The following is a 22,502-nucleotide window of genomic DNA, read 5'->3' as shown; positions in this document are numbered from 1 at the left end:
CGGTGTCAGACTGTTTTCCTTAACCTTCCTTTAGCGTAAAGGAGCAACTGTATTTAAAATGCTAGAAAAGAGAGAGTCCATAGTTTCTGTTACATCATCAAGTTGTTCTGAGGTTTTGGATATGCTAAGGAATTGGGATACATCAGGAAGATTACTTACAAAGCAGTCTTTTGTGGTAGAAGTGATGGTTCTACCATACTTGTAACAAGAAGTGGAATTTATAGTTTTAGCTATATGAAGTTTGCACAAAACTAAATAATGATCTGAGAAATCATCGCTTGGCTGCATAATTTCAACACCATCAACATCAATTCCATGTGACAGTATTAAATCTAGAGTATGATTTTGACAATGAGTAGGTCCTGAGACGTGTTATCTAACCCCAATAGAGTTCAGGATGTCTATAAATGCTGATCTCAATGCATCTTTTTCATTATCAACATGGATATTAAAATCACCAACAATTAAAACTTTATCTGCAGCCAGCACTAACTCGGATGTAAAATCAGCAAACTCTTTAATAAAGTCTGTATGGTGCCCTGGTGGCCTGTATACAGTAGCCAGTACAAACATCACAGGGGATTTATCATTAACATTTGTTTCTCTGGATAATGTTATATTAAGCACCAATACTTCAAACGAGTTATACTTGAAGCCTGCCCTCTGAGAAATCCTTAAAAACATTGTTATAAATTGAAGCAACACCTCCCCCTTTACCTTTTGGACGTGGCTCATGTTTATAACAGTAATCTTGGGGTGTAGACTCATTTAAAATAATGTAATCATCAGGTTTTAGCCAGGTTTCTGTCAAACAGAGTGCATCTAGATTATGATCTGTGATCATATTATTTACAAAAAGTGCTTTCGTAGAAAGGGACCTGATATTCAATAAGCCAAGCTTTATCATTTGTTTATCCGTATTGCATCTGTTTTTTATTTGTTGAACCTCAATAAAATTGTTGCTCTTAAATTGGTTTGGACGTTTTTTGTATTTTCTAGCCCGGGGAACAGACACAGTCTCTATAGTGTGATATCTAGGTGAAAGAGTCTCTATGTGCTGAGAATTAACTGACTTCTGTGACTGGAGGCGGCTAGCAGATGGTCGGTTTAGCCAGTCTGTCTGCTTCCTGACCTGGGCCCCAGTTAGTCAAGTACAAACTCTAAGACTATGTGCCATATTTCTAGAAAGGAGAGCGGCACCACCCCAGGAGGGATGAAGACTATCTCTTTTCAACAAGTCAGGTCTGCCCCAAAAGCTTGTCCAATTGTCTATGAAACCTATGTTATTCTGCGGGCACCACTTAGACATCCAGCCATTGAGTGATGACAATCTGCTATGTATCTCATCACCACGGTAAGCAGGGAGGGGACCAGAGCATATTACAGTGTCTGACATCATGCTTGCAAGTTCACACACCTCTTTAATGTTATTTTTAGTGATCTCCGACTGGCAAAGTCGAACATCATTAGCACCGGCGTGAATAACAATCTTACTGTATTTACGTTTAGCATTAGCCAGCACTTTTAAATTTGCTAAGATGTCAGGCGCTCTGGCTCCCGGTAAACATTGGACTATGGTGGCTGGTGTCTCTATTTTCACATTCCGTAAAATAGAATCGCCAATAACTAGAGCACTTTCATCAGGTTTCTCAGTGGGTGCTTCACTGAGTGGGGAGAACCTGTTTAATGTTTTGATCGGAACAGAAGAGTGGTGTTTAGACCCACGACTATGCCGCCTCACAGTCACCCAGTTGCCCTGCTGCAAAGCCCCTGTTACCGAAACCGAACAATGTACAGGACTCCCTGAGCTAGACGCATCCAAAGCCGTATCTAGAGCCCTCACATTCTTACTGTCCTCAATTAAAGTTTGGATGCGTGTCTCTAATTCTGAAATCTTCTCTGTCAGCCTAACTATGTGTAGCAAACATGTCAATTCATTTGGTGATAACAGTCCATAATGTCCGTGGAATGCCCGTGAGTATAAAAGCGCACCTGGGAAACAAGTCTTCAACCCTTTTGTCTGAAGGAGATATACAGGCAAACCTGATGCATGACAACGAAATGGGAACCATGCTTACAGTAATAACCTAGATGTTCCCTTTCGAAGTTTCAAACTTTGATGCAGCATCTGGAGTTGATGCTGGGGAACCAATGCCCACTCCACCATGCTAAGGGAGTGCCTGCCTCACTAGAATAACAAGTACCATATCGGGCATAGAATAACTTAACTCTACAGATGGTGTCAAGTCATGTCAACGCTCAGGGCACAATATACATCATAAGCCCAATTCAGATGGGATTAGTTTTACAAGGGTAGATGGAGTAATGTAATTTTACCACAGGAAGTCTGTAATATCAATGGCCAATTTGCACAGGATAAGAAATCTCAGTAAAACTACCAGAAGTTGGAAGGGGTAACTCAGTTTACGCACTGTCATCACCTCCATCATCATGCATATATATATAAAACAGTCAGGTTCAGTCAAGTGATCTATTAATGAAATTAATTAAATTTGGGTTTGATTCTTTTGGTAATAGGCACTTACAGTACCTTAAGCTAACAGACGTTGCATGCCTTTAACGAGTGCTTTTGACCTCCTTTTTGATCTGAATGGTTTGTGTCGTCGTATGTGAGAAACACAGCCTAGAACACAACTGAAGGCATCTTCAAGTGTCTCCATAGTTGAAAAACTGCATTGAAAAAATACATTTAAACAGGAAATGACAGAACATTTACGTACATATATACAACTGGTCTATCTGCACAGGAGTAGCATTACCTGAGGTAATTATACTGGACCTTTTTACAGAAGGTAAAAGTCGCCATACTCTTTACTGACATTGCATGTTAAGATATTTGAAGATACTGTGGCAACAAAGTGTACTATGATGGGGGGCATCTCATAATGATAAAATGTTTTAACATTTTATGATACATGTGATGTCATTGTGTTTTTTTTGCACATTTGAGCAGAAATGCATCTCTGGTGATGAATGCAGAGGCGGCTGGTGAACATACAGTGAAATATGAAGATAGCGGATTGAGAGAGGAACTGGTGTCTATGCTTAGAGGGACACGCAGCCGTCCAGTGTAAGTGTTTCTTAAACATTTAAATATGGATGCTTTCAACATCTGTTTTTTGCCAATTCTCATTCCATCTGTTTTCTGATGATTGTCAGGTTAATGGAAAATCTGCTGCCAAAATATATCAGAGGAACTTCCGGACCTAATGCTAAAGTGGCACATCGACTTCAAGTGGGTGAGTTATTAAACCTTTCTTTCCTTCTATGCTCAGTACGCACTAGTTCTGATTTCCTACTCTGTTCTTGGCTGTACTCTTCAAGACAATGTATTTTAGCACCTCTTGTTATAGCCTGCTTGGATGAATCACTTTGTTGTATTCCTCGTTTGTAAGCTGCTTTGGATAAAAGCTTCTAATAAGTGATTAAATGTAAATGTAAATGAATGGCATTAGAACAACAGACCTGCAGATCAAAGGATGTTTTCTTGACTTTAATGGAATCATTCACAGAACATCCCAAAAGCCTGGATGATCTTCATCTACAGTTCTTCCGTCCTCTGTCCATCAAACTGCAACGGGGAAATGGGAGCTCTGCAGAGATGGGGCCGCAGTGGTGGGTGGTGGAAGAGTGTTTTCCTGGCCCTCCAGCCAGCAGATGCCAGAGTATTGAAATGCTGGTGTTCAATGATAAAGTCAGCCCATCCAGTGTGGGCTTCCTGGCTGGTTATGGGTGAGTTTCAGTCATTTGTACAATTTCTTAAACATGTCTGGTAAGTAAATATTAAATGAGTAGTTCACCCAATAAAGAAAACTGTCATCAGCTGTCATTAAAAACCTGTATGACTTTTATTCTTCCATGAAACACAAAAGATCTTTTTTTATATAATGAAAAATATCAAGCTCCAAAAAAGCACCTTAAAAATATCATAATACCAGTCTGACATACAACCCCATATTTATTTTGAAGTCATACAATAGTTTTTTTGTGATGAACAGAACATAATTAAAATTCTTTTGTAACGGGGCGAATGAGATGTGAGGCGTGCAGATCCGTATGCTAGCTTTTATTAATAAACATGGTCAAAACACAGGCAGGGTCGAACACCAGCAAACAGGTATGGCATGGGCAAGACACAAGAGTAGTCCAGTGAACAGACGGGGTCGGCGGTGAACGTGATCCAGGGGGCAAAACAAAGAGAGATAATCCAGGTACACGGTAATAGTCCAGGCAGGGGCAAACGGACAAGCCAAGAGAGAGATCCAAGGCAGGCTATAAACTTCAGGGCAGGCAGAGATCAGACAAGACTAGAAAACAGGCTAAGATCAAAACACGGGTAAACAGACTATGAACAAGACTTAACTAAACTTTAACCCAGGAAGCACGGAATGGCTCCGTAAAGTTGCTATCGCTAAGAGAGAGAGAAACGCAGACAATAAAACGCAGAGTCTAATAAAGTCTAAAATGTAATAAAGTGTGTGTGTGATTGATTGCAGGTGAGTCCAATCAGTGCAATGTAACATGGGAAATGTATTCCAGGATGACGTGTAACAGTCTGTGTGGTGTGAGAGTCAATATAATGTAAGGGTGGCAATCGTATAGAAGGCCACAGACCGGATTTGTGACATCTTTATCCAAACTAGGTTAGGGCTGAATACAAGTGTAAATAGGATTCAAAATGTTTTGTGATCTGATGATTAGAATTACATTTAAATACTTCATAAAAGTAATCCATATGAATTTTTATTTATTTATTATTATTACATTTTTTGATGTGCTCTGTGTGTTAATCAGTGTTTATTTGTGAATTTTTTTTTTTTTTTTTATTAAATCTGGATTACTTATTCATATGGATTACTTTCACAATGTCTTTATGAACTTTTTGAAGGTTGAAAAATTTGGTTGAGCGGACTTTCTACCAAGCGGCAACCTTCCGGTCTCTCTCTTGAAACCAACACAGAAGTGATTTAAACTGCAATTCATCAACTGGCCTCTAGAAAATGGCTCCGAAAGGAAGTCAATCCCAATCCCATGTTAAAATAGCTAAACTGTGAGCGGGGTGATTATTATTATTATTATTTTATAACTCATCTGTTTAAATTATATTAAAAAATTGAATTAAATTGTAATTATTTAAAATTTCTGCATAATTAAATTATGTCTTAAATTTCTGCATAATTAAAGGCGTGGCCACTTGAGTGACAGGTGGATTGCCATGCTGTCACACTGTTAAACTAGGTGACCAGAAACCAGCTCCACCCACGTCCTGCGCCTTTTCCCATTTTCGATTATCCATGATTGACGCGTGGTGATGCGCTGTCAAGATGCCGACGGCCAGTTCCGCCCTCTTTAGGCTTCAAAAATGCTCTTCATAAAAAAACCTACGGGTGATGTCACAGGCACTATATCCATGTTTTTATGCAGTCTATGCTTTCCACATATGGACAAAAATCATGAAAGAATATTAAAAAATATCATTTGTGTTTTGAAGACTTAAAAAAAAAGTTTTATGAGTTTGGAACGACATGAATGTGGGTAAATGGTGACATAATTCTTCTCATTTTTGGGTGAACTAATCCTTTAATGAAACAACCATTGCACTAAAACAATGTGTGAAGCTTTGCTAGTTACATGCAACTTTTAAAAAGGGTATCCAACTGATCAAAAGATGGAAAATAAACAGATCATCTTCAGTATGCTATGAAGTGACAGATTATTCACTTCAGATAACATCTGCTTATTGTATAAGTTCAAGTTCATTTTTTTAATAAACAGTATTCAACTTAAAACAAAAAGTTGTGGTGAGACACAAATTCAAGTATATGTAGTAGCAACAATGTCTTTTTAGTATTATGAAAATCTGTCCTGATTCATGCCTGACTAGGCTGACCACTTATTATCACAACACCCCATAAAAGACAAATGCCTGTAATTCTCACGTTATTGTGAACTAACATAGAAAGGAAATATAGTGAATTTACACAGACTGTTTAATGCTGTGCAGAGGTGGCATAAATACATTTACAGAAATTACTATTGTAGAAATAATGTTTTGAAATGATTGTTTTAAATACTAAATCATTATTTAAAAAAAAAATGATGATTTTGAATATGAAATCTCTCCTTTTTTGTTTTTCTTTCTATTGACATTGCAGCATTGTGGGTCTGTACATGTCTGTGGTGCTGGTCATTGGTAAGTTTGTGCGGGAGTTCTTCACAGGCATATCTCGATCCATCATGTATGAGGAGCTGCCGTGTGTGGACCGTGTACTAAAACTGTGCAATGATATCTTTGTTGTGCGAGAGACGGGAGAGATGGAGATGGAGGAGCAACTTTTTGAAAAGCTCATCTTTCTGTACCGCTCACCTGAGACCATGATCAAAATGACCCGCAAAAAGAATGAGTAGATGCATGACATTTCTGTCACAAATATCAACCTCTGCACATCTCAGAAAGACAGAAATGTCTGCTATAAGGCACCAACTAGAAAGTCATTTTATACACTGTAATCCAGTACTAAGGAATATTTTGGGAATATATTTACATCTATCCATGAGAGTTTTTTGAAGCCCAAAACTTAATGAACTGGGTCCGTGTATGTTTTGGTCATTTGATTTTCTACTTAAAGAGAAATGAGAAACGAGAAATAAATATATATTTATAAAGAGAAATATATATATATATATATATATATATATATATATATATATATATATATATATATATATATATATATATATATATATATACATATGTGTATTTATTTATTTATTTATTTTATCTTGTAAGTGCTGGTAGCAAAGAATCCGCAGGATTAATAAACTCGGCTCGCCTGCCGCTTCTCTTCTGTTGAAAATGAACTGAGCTTGCGGTTGCGTGTATCGGTGCAGTAGAGAAGGGATGAAAGGGGTGTTTCAGCGCCGCCCACACATTCAAAACAAATATTAAAGCATAATCTCATTTTTTACGAATGAACAAAAGTATGAAAAATCCAGCTACATTTCCGTTTTCCGTTTCTTAAACAAAACGGAGTTTAAGAGATATCAAACCGTTTATCATTTCTCTTTATTTCTTTTTAAGTAGAAAAATAAATGACCAAAAGATACACGGACCGAACTGCATAGACTGAAAAGAGCATCAAAGTAATAATATACATGAATGATGAAGTTTGGATCAAATTATTTATGCTTAAATGACTTCACTACTGCTATATTTGTTCCAGTAATCATGCAGTGCACAAGTATTTAGTATTTATGTATTTCATATTTCATTTATGTATTATTATTTTTTTCAATTAGAATATGTAGGAATATTATTCTTTAATTGTAGTCGTTAGTCATATAATAAACCATGGCATGTGTAAAACATCTTGTATTAGATTTATCTTGTTGCTTAGTCTTAATGTTCAATAAGCACTTTGCCTGCTATCATAAGTAAAACATATTTGATCTGGAGGAACAATTGTTATATATTCAGAAGTATAGCATTACTGTAATCCAGTCCAGAGGTAAATCATCCTTCTACATTTAAAAATGCACTGTAAAACTTTTCAGCAACTTCACATACTAAGTAAATTTTACAGTACTTTACCTACTTTACAGAATGTTACTGTAATGTGCTAAATTAAAACAAAGTTTATTCCTTCATTTTATTTGCAGAAACTGACTGCAGAAAATGCCAATTACGTTTATGAACCAATATTTAAAATCTCTGAAAATTGACTCAATTAAGCAAAATCATTAAAACCAAAAACTTAATTTTACCTCAAATCTTCGATTAGGCGAAGAGATCACTGCATCAACAACTCCACAGTTTCTGCCTTTAAATAAAACAACATGCAGCTTAACATCAATGTTTCTTTGCTCATCCTTGACTTAAACACAGGATCTCTTCAGCACAGTGGTAACCCACAAAACTTAATTTACAATTTACTGCTGTTTAAATACATTTTCTAAATATTTTGCTATTTTCCGCTTTAAACAGCATTATAGAGGATAAATGGTCGGCCTGATGTGTAAGATCATCGACTCTGCATGCGATCCAAGTAATGATTGTGTATTAACAGCAAATAGCCCATCTGTGTAACCATCGGAAAAGTTCTGGATGTGGTATCTGAATGTAGTGACGAATTAGGAGTTACTGAGATCCTGTGTATGTGTACGTATATAACAGATCTAGATTTATTTGCATAGATTTTCTTTGCTGGCTAGACAGCCTGTAATGTTCTTCACTACTTCAGTGTGTGAATGTATATTCAACAATATATTGTTTGTGATTAAAATAAAACGTTGAATCACTTAATTTGTTATTCTTTTGTGACCGATGAAACGATGCTGTGTCTGTAAAACAGTTTAAATTTAATCATTTAGCAGATGCTTTTATCTGAAATGACTCACAAATGAGGACAATAAAAGCAATTAAACCAAATGCAACAATATGTAATTGGTTTGACAAGCCCCGGATAGTCTAATGCAGTACACATAGCAAGGTTTTTGTTTTTACTTTTAAATAAATAAAAAGAAAACAGATAGCAATGATCTGTGTTTGTGTGTGAACATTTGATGATCAACCAAAGGGAATTTGTTTGGATTGGAACCTTTCCAGATGATCTTTGTGGTCTTGTTGGCTCTCTCAGGCACACTCTTCAATACACCCCTTCTGAGTGGTTTCGGCGGAACTGTTATCATGCAGGAACAGCTACAGTTTGGTCAGTGAGGGTGATACTCTTCAACATTCTGTGCTTCTGTTTCCCCTTCAGAGGCATATTGAGAATCACCTATAAAAGTAAATATATATGTGGACAGACAACCCAATGGTGATGTAAATATTTTTTTATATGTATATATCCATCACCATTGGGTTGTTATTCAGTCCGTCCACGCCAGGTTCCATATTCCCAGTGCTAATAGATGTCTCTCTCCAGCCCCAAAATGAAAACTTTATCAAATTTAAAAGGTTTGTCTTTTGATGCTTTGAAAAATGGATTGTGTTAATCCACTGTGCTATTGATGGGACTTGGTCTGTTATCCAGCTTACAAGTATGCACTTGCGGGCACAGTGGAGTAAGACGAAAAAGTTGGGTTCCTTGGAATCTGGACGGGAGTTCCTGTCTCATGCCAAGCAAACAAGTCATTGGTCCTATTTGTAAAGATCAGCAAAAAATGTTCTCAAGTTCTCTTAGGATGCCTGTCCAGATTAGTTGTATTTTCGAGCAGCTCCAGAAACAGTGGATGAGGGTTCCTTCTAGACTTTTACATTTATTGCAGAGGTTGGAGAGTTTTGGGTTTACTTTGTCTTGGAAGAAGATGAACAATTTTAAACTGCATTTCCCAGGCAGAGTTATTGGCAAGATAGGAAGGCATCTCACATATGGCTTCCCAATCAGTTATCTGAATTTCTTCCCCAGAGTCCTTTTCCTATAGCACCCTAGTTTTTATCTCAGCTATCTGTATTTGCCCTTATCATAATATTATAGAAGATTTTGTATCTGGGTTGTTATTTAAGGGTGTGAGAAGTGAAAGGTGGGAGTCGAGCCCTTCTGTTCTGCGGACTAATCTCCATATCTTAATCATATTCTTAAAACTAAAATAATCTTTAATTAGCTCTTTTTTGGGTGAAAGATATAGTCAAGTCAAGTCAAATCAAGTCACCTTTATTTATATAGCACTTTAAACAAAACAGATTGTGTCAAAGCAACTGAACATTAATTAGCTAAACAGTGTGTCAATAACTGGTGGACAGTAACAAAGTAAATGTAATTCGTTACTGTTCTTGAGTAGCTTTTTCACGTATCTGTTCTTTAATGAAGTATTTCCATTTGGGGAGACTTTTTACTTTAACTTCACTACATTTCAGAGTCAAATATCGTACTTTTACTCAACTACATTTTGCGAAATCAGTCGTTCCTTCTTATTTATGAGTGGATAAAAAGTTAACTTAACTGGTCGAGCACACGGGTAAGCCATCAATCAGGGTACATTGTTGAACTTGTTTTGGTTGCCGCTTGGTGGTATCTACGCACGAATACAGTTCACCGTTAGTGCAACAGCATAACACTTTGAGAGTGCCAGTGCCAGTACCTTCATAAATGATGGAAGAAACTCCTGGCTCAAACTTGCCACAACACCCGTGGCATTATTTGCGTTTTTTTTTTTTTGTTGTTGTTGTTGTTGTTGTTGAAAAGAAGAAAGAGGCATTAATTTTCAATTGCCTTCTCTGCCTGCCTTGGCCCTGTAAAATTTCTTCTTACAAGAATTCTCCTTCAAATCTAAGGAAACACATCGAGGTAAGCCATTTTCATTCTGGTGGTCATTTTTAATTGCGAAATCTAACTGTAGCTTACAGAAAATGGTTTCGTGTTAGTTTTTTTTTTTTTACTGAAGTTTGCAGTTTTTGAAGCTGAGTGCACCGGTATTGTGAAATGACAGTAAATCGAGGTTAATACTTTATGTTGGAATATAAATTCTATTTTGACCTAGTTTTGTATGTAGCGTATGATGCTTAAACAGTTGGCAGTCAGAGTGGAGTGCTCCATATTAACCGAGATTGTTATTTTTTTAAATGTTCAGCTTCCAAAGACTGTGATCTAAGCCTGTCCAGAAAATATTGTACTCTGCTGCTTACATCTATGACACGCTAAAACCACATGAAATATTTGTTTTATTTGTCAAAGGAAGGGTGACTGATCTCTGGATTCATTTTTCTGGATGTTTCCTTTTTGCAGAGAAAGCATGGTAGCCACTTGCAGAGATATACTGCCCTTACAGCACCAAGGAAAAGAAAAATGGAGAGCGACGAGGCTCCTTCGACCTCCAGACAGTTAATGTTGGGACAAACTAAGCTAGTCACAAAGAAGAATGTTGATCATGCAGTGTTGAATTTTGTGACCCAGAGTCTCCAACCCAACCCTAATGTGGTGGAACAACCATCATTTAAAGCTTTCTTGCATGATCTTCAGCCTAACACCTCTCTCATGTCAAGGGCCACATTGTGACGTAAGATGGATGAGACAGCACTTAAGATGAAGACTAATATGAAAAAAGCAATGTCAGAGATAGATTTCATAGCAACGACAACAGATTGTTGGAGTTCAAGGAGAAGAGGTTTCATCAGTGTCACTGCCCAGTGGGTTGAGCCTAACAGCCTGGAGAGGTGCTCAGTAGCACTACCATGCAGGCGCTCAAAGGCCCACACATTTTTGATGTTTTGGCTTGCACTCTAAATGATATAAGAGATAGTACAGTATGCTTTGTGTTTAAAACTTTGATTGATGAGGGTCATAAAAATTCCACCCCAACCCTCCCTCCCACCCTACTGGACATTTTTTAAATGTCTAAAATGTTAAAGTGTGATATAGACATACATAAGGTGTATAGCCTTATTGTATTATTTTTTTTTCAAATGAAATGTATTTATACATTAGTATAATAGTATACTTTCATTAAAATGGTTTCAAATTTGTTGTAATAAAGGATTTGTTCACTCCGATAACTTGTTCTTATTGTTTTAAGAGTCATTGTTACTGATAATATATACCGTTAAAACTGTGATACTTTCTGAGACCATTATCATACCGTGAAAATCTTATACCGTTACAACCCTAATTTTCACTTGCATCTTCAATAAAGTTTGTATGTGTTTTAAGGCTTGCCTGTTTTCACATTCAAGAGATTTTAGATCATCAGATGTGTATCATTATATTGAGCTATTGCACTAATGCATTGTGGCACACGCACACTCACAGACAGTAGCTCACACATCACGTCAAGAGAGGAGCGCAGAAACTCTTTATCAACACTGTCCTGTAATTTATCACTAAAGTAGCTTACCTACTTGTAAATTGAATACTAATAAGCCACAACTTCACAATTAATAGAGAGATGGCATGACTAATTCATACACGCAATCACTTTCATTAATGCATTAAAATAAATGTACTAGTCTGGTACTGTGCTAATTTATCTTTATCTGATTTAGAACGAGCAGAAATCTGTAATAAATGTTACAAACCATATATAAAATAACTTCTGAAAGTGAGCTGTTATGTCAGAGCACTCTTTCATTAGGAATATTTTTTCCTAATAAAAGAGTGCTCTGATTTAACAGATCACTTTCAGCAGTTATTTTATCTATGGTTCCTAACATTTCTTACAGATTTCTGCTAGTTGTAAATCAGAATTGGGCAGGAGCAGAGCTGAAAAATCCATCCCGCACAGGTCTCTAATTCATTGTTGGTTAATATCATAATGCTTTAGTTTTAAATTAATTTATGAATACCTCTGAATCAACTCAAGCATATGTGTAGCCTCTTCCTGGTACTGCACATTGAATAAATAGTAGCACCCAAACAAGACAGCTAATGCAGATTGAAAATCTGTCAGCTCTTGTGATTGTACGATAACTCTGCCCTCCATTGTCAGCATCCTTTTTTTGCATGGAAAACGTCTAGGTTACGTATGCAACCCTCGTTCCCTGAAGGAGGGAATGGAGACGTTACGTCAGAAAAAGACTGATGAATGGGGTCTCGCCCGAGAGCCCAATCACCTTCGAGTGGTAACAAAACGAGCCAATGATACACAGTGTACCTTGGTCTGCGGGATTTGCATCGCAAGCTCCGCCCCGCCGTGTGGGTACCCTGTCGTGAGGCCAGCACGAGTGAGGGCCTATACCTGACACAGAATGCACTGGGTAGCATATTCTAGCTGGACGTATGCTAGCAGGCTGCCTGCTCGTAGGAGGACTTACAAAGGCAAGTATCAACCGTGAGGTGGTGGTACACAAGAACTCTGAGGTACCCAGCCAACAGGGTGGAAGTTTCAATGACAGAGCTGGCAAGGTGCTTGCCAAGGAAAAGACACACGTTACCAAGAGACTTACTGTGGAAATACACATGTGGGATTGCCCAGAAAAAGGGGAATCACAACACATGGAGGCACCTAGTCCAACACAGGGCTAACCGAAGGGGCATGCACGCAAGTGCTGGACATCAACAGCGCTGGAGGAACCCATGGTTCTGAACTGAGGAACTCACCTGAGGGGAATAGCACATGCATCCAGTCCGTGGAGTGGAATGGCGCAGCAAGCGGATTAACACCGAGCAGGTCCTTACTGGCCTGAAGGGGTGAGTACCTGGGAGGACACGGGCTTTACACAGAGATTATAAAATCTCCCAAATGTGTTAGGTGTCATCCAGCCCGCAGCTCTACAGATGTCTGTTAGCGAGGCGCCATGCGCCAGCGCCCAGGGGGAGGCTACACTCCTAGTTGAGTGAGCTCTCACCCCTAGGGGGCATGGCAGGTCTTGAGCCTGATAAGCCAAGACAATAGCATCCACTATCCAGTGGGATAACCTCTGCTTGGAGACAGCCTTTCTCTACTGCTGGCCTCCGTAACAAACAAAGAACTGGTCTGAGGTCCTAAAGCACTGAGTTCTGTCTACGTAAGTGCGGAGCACACAAACTGGACAGAGCAGCGCCAGGGCTGGGTCTTCCAGGCACGCGTCGTCAACTGAAAATGCCTGCAGGTCCCTGACCCTCTTAACCAAAGCCAAAGCCGTCAGGAGCGCAGTTTTCAATGATAGAAACGTTATCTCTACTGAGAGCAAGGGTTCGAAGGGAGCCCTCTGCAGTGCAGATAGAACCACTGCGAGCTCCCAAGAGGGAACTTTATGAGGGCGAGGCGGATTGAGCCTCCTGGCCCCTCTCAGGAACCTGATGACCAGATCATGCTTCCCAAGAGACTTACAATCAACAGGGTCATGGTGAGCAATTCAGCAGTGACTGCGCACGCTCGTTCGTAAGCTGTGCGAACATGGCGACTGAGTCTATTTCCATACCGAGAAAGAGATCCTCTGCACAGGGGAGAGTTTTTCTTGGTTGACCCGAAGACCCAGACGGCCGAGGTGTCTAAGCACCAGATCCCTGTGCTCGCACAACCATGCTCAAGAGTGAGCTAGAATCAGCCAGTCATCGAGGTAGTTGAGGATACGGACCCCTCATTCCCTGAGAGGAGCCAGGGCTCCCTCCACGACTTTTTGTAAAGATGTGGGGAGACAGGGCCAACCTGAATGGGAGAACCTTGTACTGATATGCCTGCCCCTCGAAAGCAAACCGAAGAAACGGTCTGTGTCGAGGAAGAATGGAGACATGAAAGTACGCATCCTTCAGGGCGATTGCTGCAAACCAATCCAACAGACAAATGCATTTGAAAATGCGCTTGGGCATTAGCATCTTGAACGGAAGTCTGTGAAGAGGGCCGTAACACCCCGAAACCTGCGGGGGGGCCAGACGAACTGAATCGCATAGCCGAACCTGATCTTTCGGATGAGCCAGTGGGATGGGCTGGGGAGCTCTAGCCAGGCTCCCAGAAACTGATCCAGCGGAGTCAAGGGCCTCTTGGTGTCGTCCGCGGCCTCTTGGGACCCGGAGGTAGAGGAAACAGCTCTTTTAATGAAGGCAAGGCAAGGCAAGGCAAGGCAAGTTTATTTATATAGCACATTTCGTACACAATGGTAATTCAAAGTGCTTTACGTAAAAGAAAGTAAAATAATCATGAAAAAAAAAATAAAAAAAAAACCTTTGAAAATGATGTAAAAAATGACTTATTTAAAATGAATTTAAAACAGTTAAAATAGAAATTGATTTTACATAAAATACAGTGAATACGTAAGATACAGTGCAATCAGTTCGGACATCGCACAGTGCTCATTCAATAAATGCACAGCTAAACAGCTGAGTTTTGAGTCTAGATTTAAATGTGACTAATATTTTAGCACATCTGATCTCTTCTGGAAGCTGGTTCCAACTGCGGGCAGCATAGTAACTAAAGGCGGACTCCCCTTGTTTTGTGTGAACCCTTGGTATTTCTAACTGACTCTATCCTAATGATCTGAGTGATCTGGTGATAAAGGCATGAACAAGTTTCTCCAAGTCTTGACTGGAAACAAAACATCTAATTCTTGCAATGTTTTTAAGATGATAGTATGCTGATTTAGTTACTGCTTTGACATGACTACTGAAACTAAGGTCTGTCTCCAGAATCACACCAAGATTCCTGACTTGATTTTTAGTTGTTTGATCCCTAGAGTCAAGGTATGCATTTACATTGAAAACTTCATCTTTGTTTCCAAATGTAATGACTTTAGTTTTTTTCCTTGTTTAACTGAAGAAAGTTCTGGCACATCCAACAATTAATTTCATGAATACATTGGCAGAGGGAGTCAATGGGGCTGTAGTCATTTGGCTAGGTAAATCTGTGTATCATCAGCATAGCTGTGATAGGCAATTTGGTTCTCTCTTATTATTTGACTTAGTGGGAGCATATACAGGCTTAACAAGAGTGGTGCAAGAATTGAGCCTTGTGGGACTCCGCATGTCATGGATGTCCACTTAGACTTATGCTCTCCTAGACTCATATAATAGCCTCTTCCTTCTAAGTATGACCTGAACCATTTGAGTACCATCCCAGAATGCCCGACCCAGTTTTCCAGTCTCTCTAGTAGTATGTTATGATCGACAGTGTCAGACGCAGCACTGAGATCTAGCAATACCAGCACTGATATTTTGCCAGAGTCAGAATTTAAGCAAATATCATTTATTATCTTGATGAGTGCTGTCTCTGTGCTGTGATGCGGTCGGAAACCAGATTGAAAATTGTCCAGGTATCCAGGAGTTTAAGTATTTGTTCAGCTGATTAAGGACTACCTTTTCTAAAAGATAGTGCCAGGTCCTTAATAACAATGGATGAAATGTTTAGACCCCTACTGATGATTAAATCTAGAGTGTGTACACCTTTGCGTGTGGGTCCATGCACATGCTGAATCAGGTCAAAAGTGTTTAGAACCGTTATCATTTCTTTTGTAATTTTGTTTTCTGCATTATCTATGTGAATATTAAAATCCCCTGCAATAGCAAAACAGTCACACTCTGAGGAAATCATTGATAGCATTTCTGTGACCTCTTCAACAAAGGCTGGAGAGTATTTGGGAGGCCTGTAAATAATGATAAACAGAATGCGTGGAGCACCTTTCAGCACAATCCCTAGATATTCAAAAGACAAGTACTGACCAAATGACATTTGCTTGCATTGATAGACATCTTTAAATAGAGCAGCTACACCTCCACCTCTCCTAACAGTCCTGCAGACACTCAAGAAAGTGAAGTTAGGAGGGGCTGCTTCATTGTGGACTGTTGCACTGCAGCTGTCTTCTAGCCATGTTTCATTTAGATACATAAAATACAGATTGTTTGTGGTTATAAAGTCATTGATTAGAAATGATTTATTTTTTAGTGAGCGAATGTTTAAAAATGCTAACTTGATGGCAGTACTTTGTGTCTTTACATCAATCTTAAGTTTGATGCATTATAGGCCGCAGATTAGATGAGTTTGCCCTTGAGCTTGAAAAGGCCTTAGACTTTCTATCACGGGATAAAACTGAAATAGAGAAAGCTACAGGCACACTGGGTTCCCTCTTGTTCTGTAAACATTTGTGAATGTTGCTGCTATTATAGCGGGGACCCGACACATATCACTGAGAGCTGCTATCAGTTGTTTTTGGTTCACTTACAGCAGATGGAGGGTTTGGGCCCTGGCGTTGTGGCAGCGGTCGGAGAGCTCTCACAGGAGCAGGGCCCACAGGCTTTGGTGGTTGGGGGGCCCGCCGTTTTTTTGGGGATATTTGCGGCCTTTCAGCGAATGAGTGAGAGAGTTTCGTCCCAGCATACACCAATTCCTCCATTTTCTGTGAGAAGCACAGAAGTGTAGATGCTGGAGAGAGGGATAATGTGTCCGGTGAGAGGGGCTGTGTCTCTGGTGTTTCTGGTGACAGTGATATGTTGTCCTGGCTTCCCTGGCTGTTTCCAGAAAGTCGTCCTTGGGTGCTGAGTCTTGTATCTGTTTTGATACATCACAGTCTGTCTGTGAGGAGCTCTGTGGGCAGGGCTCAGCCGGGATAGTGTCCATCAGCAGTGCTTGTTGTGGCTGCATGGTGTTATCAGTGTCCTTGTGGGATATGTCAACCACATGATGACTCGGACCTGGTGTGTGTGTGCTGAATGAATTGCATACTCTGCTGAAGGATGGCGTAAGGAGAAGTAGATATTGTCTTTAAGCACTCTAGCTCCAAGTTTTTTAGGGTGGAGGCCATCCGGTTTAAACAGTTGTCTATGGCCCCAGAACAGATTGAAGTTGTCGATGAAATTCACTCATTTTATATTGCAAGATCTTTGTAGCCATGTGTTCAGCCCAAGCAACCGTGAAAACATATTTGTTCCCCTTGCTGGGAGTGGTCCACTGATGAACGACTGAACTTTGAGTCTTCGAAGTGTTTCAAAGAGTTCACTGAAGTCCTTCTTAAAGAGTTCTGACTGCTCTTTCCGAATATCATTCTTCCCCATGTGACCAGATGCTCTCCTCCCATGTTTGTATGAATACTAATTATTTAATTAGAGTTTGCCGCCTACAAATTTCCTTTTAGTTGGGGTGACGTGTCATTTTCGATTAGGCTATAAATAGCGTATTTCCATTCTTGTCGAGACATACGTCACCTCCAATTGACTCGGGGGTTCCCATTTGCTTCCAACGTGCGGGTGATTTGACTGCGGCTGTATGCCAGCTTTTGCGTGCTCCTGAAATTATTTTTTTCGGTAAGCTGTTATTGCAGTAAGTTGTGGGAACCAACTGTCTGGTGGGGATTCTGACGAGTGGGTATGGGTTTTTTTTTAGTGTATTTCAGGCACATGTAAACCAACTTGTGCGACGCTGCAGGTTCAAAAGAATCAATGAGCGATCTAGAGTGGTTTGTTCCAAGTGATTGACATGCTTCTATCGGCGGGTGTCTGAGATCTTTTCCTCTCTGCCTTTTTGTCCGTATTTAATGCGAGGAATCGCCGTTGTCCTACAACCTACGGTTTTGTGGTTCTTGTTTGTTTTATTTAGTCTGATTTGTAAGAGTGGTTTGTTATGTGGGTTGAAGGATGTTGCTAGTAATTTGCTTAATTAGTGTGAATTATAGTTTCCAGTTAAGTGTTTTTGGTTTATTCTTATTGTTATTATTACTAGTATTGTTAGTATTATTTTTGTTATTGTTTTTTTTGCTGTTTATATTGACTTGATTCAGTTGTGATTTCATTCTAATCGTGATCCCCTTTTTTATTTTGTGTGTGTGTTTGTGTGTGTGTGTGTGTGAGCAACTGTAAACTCTTTCTGCTAGATGCCAGGGGCTTCAGTCAGGAATCCTCCTTTTCCTCAGCGTGCTGGTGGTGGTTTGAACACTGGGTGCTGTGTGCAGTGAGACGCACAGATTTTGTGTGTGAGTGATAAGGGTTTACTCTACAGTGTGTGGTTTGGTTCCTCATTCTTTAGCCCTCAGCTGAAAAGCTTTTGAGTGTAAGGTTTTATTGTATGTTCATTTTTTAGTGATTGACTTTTGAATGATTGTATTTCTCCTCTGCCTTTATAACATACATTCTATGGTCAGATGCCGTGAGGAGTTTTGCCTGGTACGCCCGGTTTACTCCTGTGTGCTTTTGATAATAAAGAACTCTTTTGTATGATTTGCATGTCTCTGTTCCTTACTAGTGCAATGAACTTGTGTGCCTTAAGATAAAGGGTATCAATCATTCTCTGTGATGTCAGAGTGGCGTAGTCGGTTTTCGTAAAGTTGCAGTTATTCTATTCTAAATAGCTAGGCCCTAGTTTTTAATTACGATCCCCCCTCGTTCTGCCATACCCACATGGATGATGATTCGATTTGCAGTCTTGTGCTTCATCAGAATGTTCTGAAGTTCCTTGTTCACATCAGAAACCATTGCTTGAGGAAGGCAGCATGTTGTTGTAGTCCTGCTACTGATGTTTCTGATAACAGAGTCACCCACTATCAGAGTCCTGGGCTCGGCTGCGCTCTGAGCTGAATGCCGCTGTCTGCTCAACCTTGAGCGCCTGTTAGTAGCGGTGTTAGCTGCTGGCTGATCCGATCCATGTTTAATCACATTTGGGGATTCCTCACCCGCATTCATTAATGCTTCAAATCTGTTCTCAAGATGTATAGGGGGTGGCAGAATACCAGTATTCACAAGCCTTGTCATAGTCAAATCTGGGATAGAGGATGCTACGGCAGCAATACGAGAAACTCGTGACAATCTGATGTCTCGTGTTCCTTTGGGTCTCGCTCCCTGTTTGTGCCATCGAATCGTGTGGTGATCAGTTTCGGCTTGTTCCTCTACACTTGGTATAAACTGTTGAGATTCAGAAGATTCATGGGACTCACCGGCTGTATGCTGAGAGGGTCCATGACGATGGTCTGCTGAGTGTTCCGCCTGTTTTGGAAGTCCAGCAAGTAACTTTGTTTCAAGAGACCACAATCCTTTGTAGAAGTTTGCAGCATTTCATGCAACAAGTATATTTAACAGGAGGCATTTTCTCTCTCTTCTGTTTGAATGTAGGCAGTTGTTTTCCCGTCTCCGGAATGTAAGCTGCTGGCAGTGGGAGGCAAAGTCTTCTTTTTGTAGTATAATTCTAGTCCCAAAGAGTTTTTAGTTTTAGTGTTTACGCCAAAAATCTGTTGTTTGAGCACTGTGCTGATCTGCTGAAGTAAAAATCTTAGAAAAATCAGAGAAAAGTACAGAAATAAGAAGCAAAGTGCAGAGCAGTAAGCTAGAACGTCCGAACGGTAGCAAAGCCGGAAGTTTTTGAGACATGAGACATGAGCTGCCGGACCCGTGGTCCGGACGAGGACCGCACCCATTTACACGGCCGACGGGCCAGGATGCCAGGCCGTCCATCCCCTGCAAGCGCCGCGGCCAACGAGAAGGATGTGGCCGCTAGAAGATTGTGTCCCTGTCTTTAAATTAATTCAATTATTATTAAAAGTTTCTTAAGGATAAAAAAAGGATCTCTGCTTATGCTGTAAACTATATAGGGAGCCTTTACTGGCACATTACTATAATATTAAAAGGTTCAGAACCCAAACTATTAGCCTAAATTCAGTTGCTATTTATTTTTAGTAAGGAATAATTGACTCCAGGCCATTGAATTCTTTTATAGTGTTTGATTTATTTATTTTTTTGTTTTCAGGAGTATAAGCTACGTTACATTTTGTGCATTTTTTTCTAAGAAAGTCAATGGCCCGGAGTCAATTATTCCATTAATACTACGGTCACCACACCTCAAGACACTGTTTCGATGGTATATTTCAAGATATTTGTCAGGTTTTTTCCTTAAAACACTCTTGTGTGTGGGCCTAATTTCTTACGCATCTCATCCCAAGCCTCCGTTGCTAATTCCAAAATGTCATTTCAGAAGAATGAGCATATGCGAATTAGCCTACCTGAGTGTCTGTGCCTCTCTCACGGCAACACTGTCTCTACTAATAGCAAAACTAAGTTTATCTACCTCAAGAATATTATTATTATATTACCTTGTTGGCGAGTCATTGTCCTTATAAATTTGTCAGAGCATCGCTGACAAAACGTTTCTGTGCGAGTGTGTGTCCATACTAATGTTATAGTCAAGTCAAGTCACCTTTATTTATATAGAGCTATAAACAAAACAAATTGTGTCAAAGCAACTGAACAACATTAACTAGGAAAACAGTGTGTCAATAATGCAAAATGACAGTTCATCATTGAATTCAGTGATGTCATTGTGACTGAAGCGGTATTTTTTTCCTTTAGTCAGATAGCACTGACTACGCCACCTTGGGAATTGCACCCAAGGAAATATAAAAAGAAACCCAGAGTTGTTTCATCCAATAAACAAATAAATAATTTTATTTAAAAGGAAAAATATCCCACTGGCATCATTTAATCATAATATAAATGACTGGCAAGTTTATTAGGACAATACTAAGAATATCACAATGTTAAAAGAACATTCCTCCAGACATGCCTGATTCAAAGCACTGAATCACACAAACTAAACATCACAGAAGAAAAAAATACTGTACTGTTCACATAAAATAAAGCAAACAAAAAACTAATACAAAAAGAACAGAAACTGCAAGGAAAGGCAAGGCTAAAGCTTACTTTAGGGGTGGCAAGCTAGCTGTAAACAATTGTGCTCTCAACCACTTATGTGTGCATGGCAAACAAAATATGAAGAGGTGCTCAAACCCTGGTGCTCCAAACTCACAGCAAATGTGTTCACCCAGGTGACTGGCCTTCCCCTCGGCGCACTCAGCCTTGACTCGAACCAAAAGAAATCATTTGGTGCACAGATAATCCACCCTACCTCATCAGCAGTGAGGACCCCAAAATACCCAACGGGTGACGATTAGATAGACACATTGTTAGATAATTACACTAAACGGCCACTACGGCCCAAATCACACTGGTCAAACCACTTCCAAACAAAAATAACAAAACCCAACCCATAAAAATAAAAAAAAACAAAAAAACACAGAGACTACTAAAGTTATGAAAACCTAAGATAATTATCCGTTCACAAAAGACAAGGGTAATAATCTAGTCACGAAAAACAGCAGCATGACCTGAGTTAACCATCACTTGGTACACAGGAGAATGCAAAACAAAACATAACAATCAGACGAGGATCTACTCCAATCAAGGGATACAAAACATTCACTAAATCATACGTACCACACGAAAATCACACATATCATGACAAGATGCACTCGCGAATGTTCTGCAAAAACACACAATAACCTCCATTAAACTCGACTAACACCATAAAACCCACACCACAACACATTGCGATCGCCTACATACCTGAAAGCTTCCAATGAGCGCTTGACGCTACTCCCAGGGCACGCTACCAAGATGGTTACAGCAATAACTTCAAAGATAAAGACACATACTCTAAACACTTTAAAACCACGAAGCCGTGCATAACCTCCGTCACTTACCTAGAATATAGTGACACCGGAAGAGGGGCAGGTATGACAAAGCCTACATTCTAGAGCTTCCTATCTACACACTTAAATACACCGGCCCTAGTTACCTCATCCTCCCATTCCCATATAAGGGTAACGAACGCAAAATAAAGGAAAGGAAAATCCCCTATATATATTGTCAATGGACAAAATTGTAATTATACAAAAATGCAATATTACATAATTAATTTATCTATACCAGGGGTGTCAAACTCATTTAAGGTTGAGGGCCAGATCGGAGAAAATGTCCCCTTGTGTGGGCTGAATTACCTTTGGTTGACCTTGATGTCATAAACGCATGGATTAACATTTCTGCATTTGACATTGAGAGCATAGGTTGTAATTTAGATATTTTTTTGAGATGGAAAAATTAAATTGTACAAATGCTAGAAACATGGCTTTCTAAGGTAAGAATGCATAAAGGTGACTTGACTTGACTTGACTTAAAATATATTCTGACTGTACTTTTAGTGAAACTATACTGTGTGAAAGTTAAGATATGTTGTACGTTTGAACATAATACCACATCTACACGCTAGCTACGCAACTGCATGAGGTTCAGTCGTGCTGTAATCAGCTAAGGCGTGCTACGCAT

General features: G+C 39.6%; 1 protein-coding gene across 1 annotated transcript in view; it reads left to right on the top strand.

Moving 5' to 3' along the window:
- Nucleotides 1–6,659, top strand: part of si:dkey-11f4.7 (piezo-type mechanosensitive ion channel component 2) — a 180,733-nt gene extending 174,074 nt beyond the window's left edge. The window contains 4 exon segments of the mRNA XM_042755145.1: nucleotides 2,975–3,108; nucleotides 3,111–3,260; nucleotides 3,534–3,753; nucleotides 6,177–6,659. Of these exon segments, the coding sequence (XP_042611079.1) occupies nucleotides 2,975–3,108; nucleotides 3,111–3,260; nucleotides 3,534–3,753; nucleotides 6,177–6,429 (757 nt within the window). The 3' untranslated portion in view covers nucleotides 6,430–6,659.
- Nucleotides 6,660–22,502: the final 15,843 nt, after the last annotated feature.

Source organism: Cyprinus carpio, unplaced genomic scaffold, assembly GCF_018340385.1.
Source record: "Cyprinus carpio isolate SPL01 unplaced genomic scaffold, ASM1834038v1 S000006643, whole genome shotgun sequence".
In the NCBI taxonomy this organism is placed as follows: Eukaryota; Metazoa; Chordata; class Actinopteri; order Cypriniformes; family Cyprinidae; genus Cyprinus; species Cyprinus carpio.
This window is presented reverse-complemented; position numbering and strand designations above follow the sequence as displayed.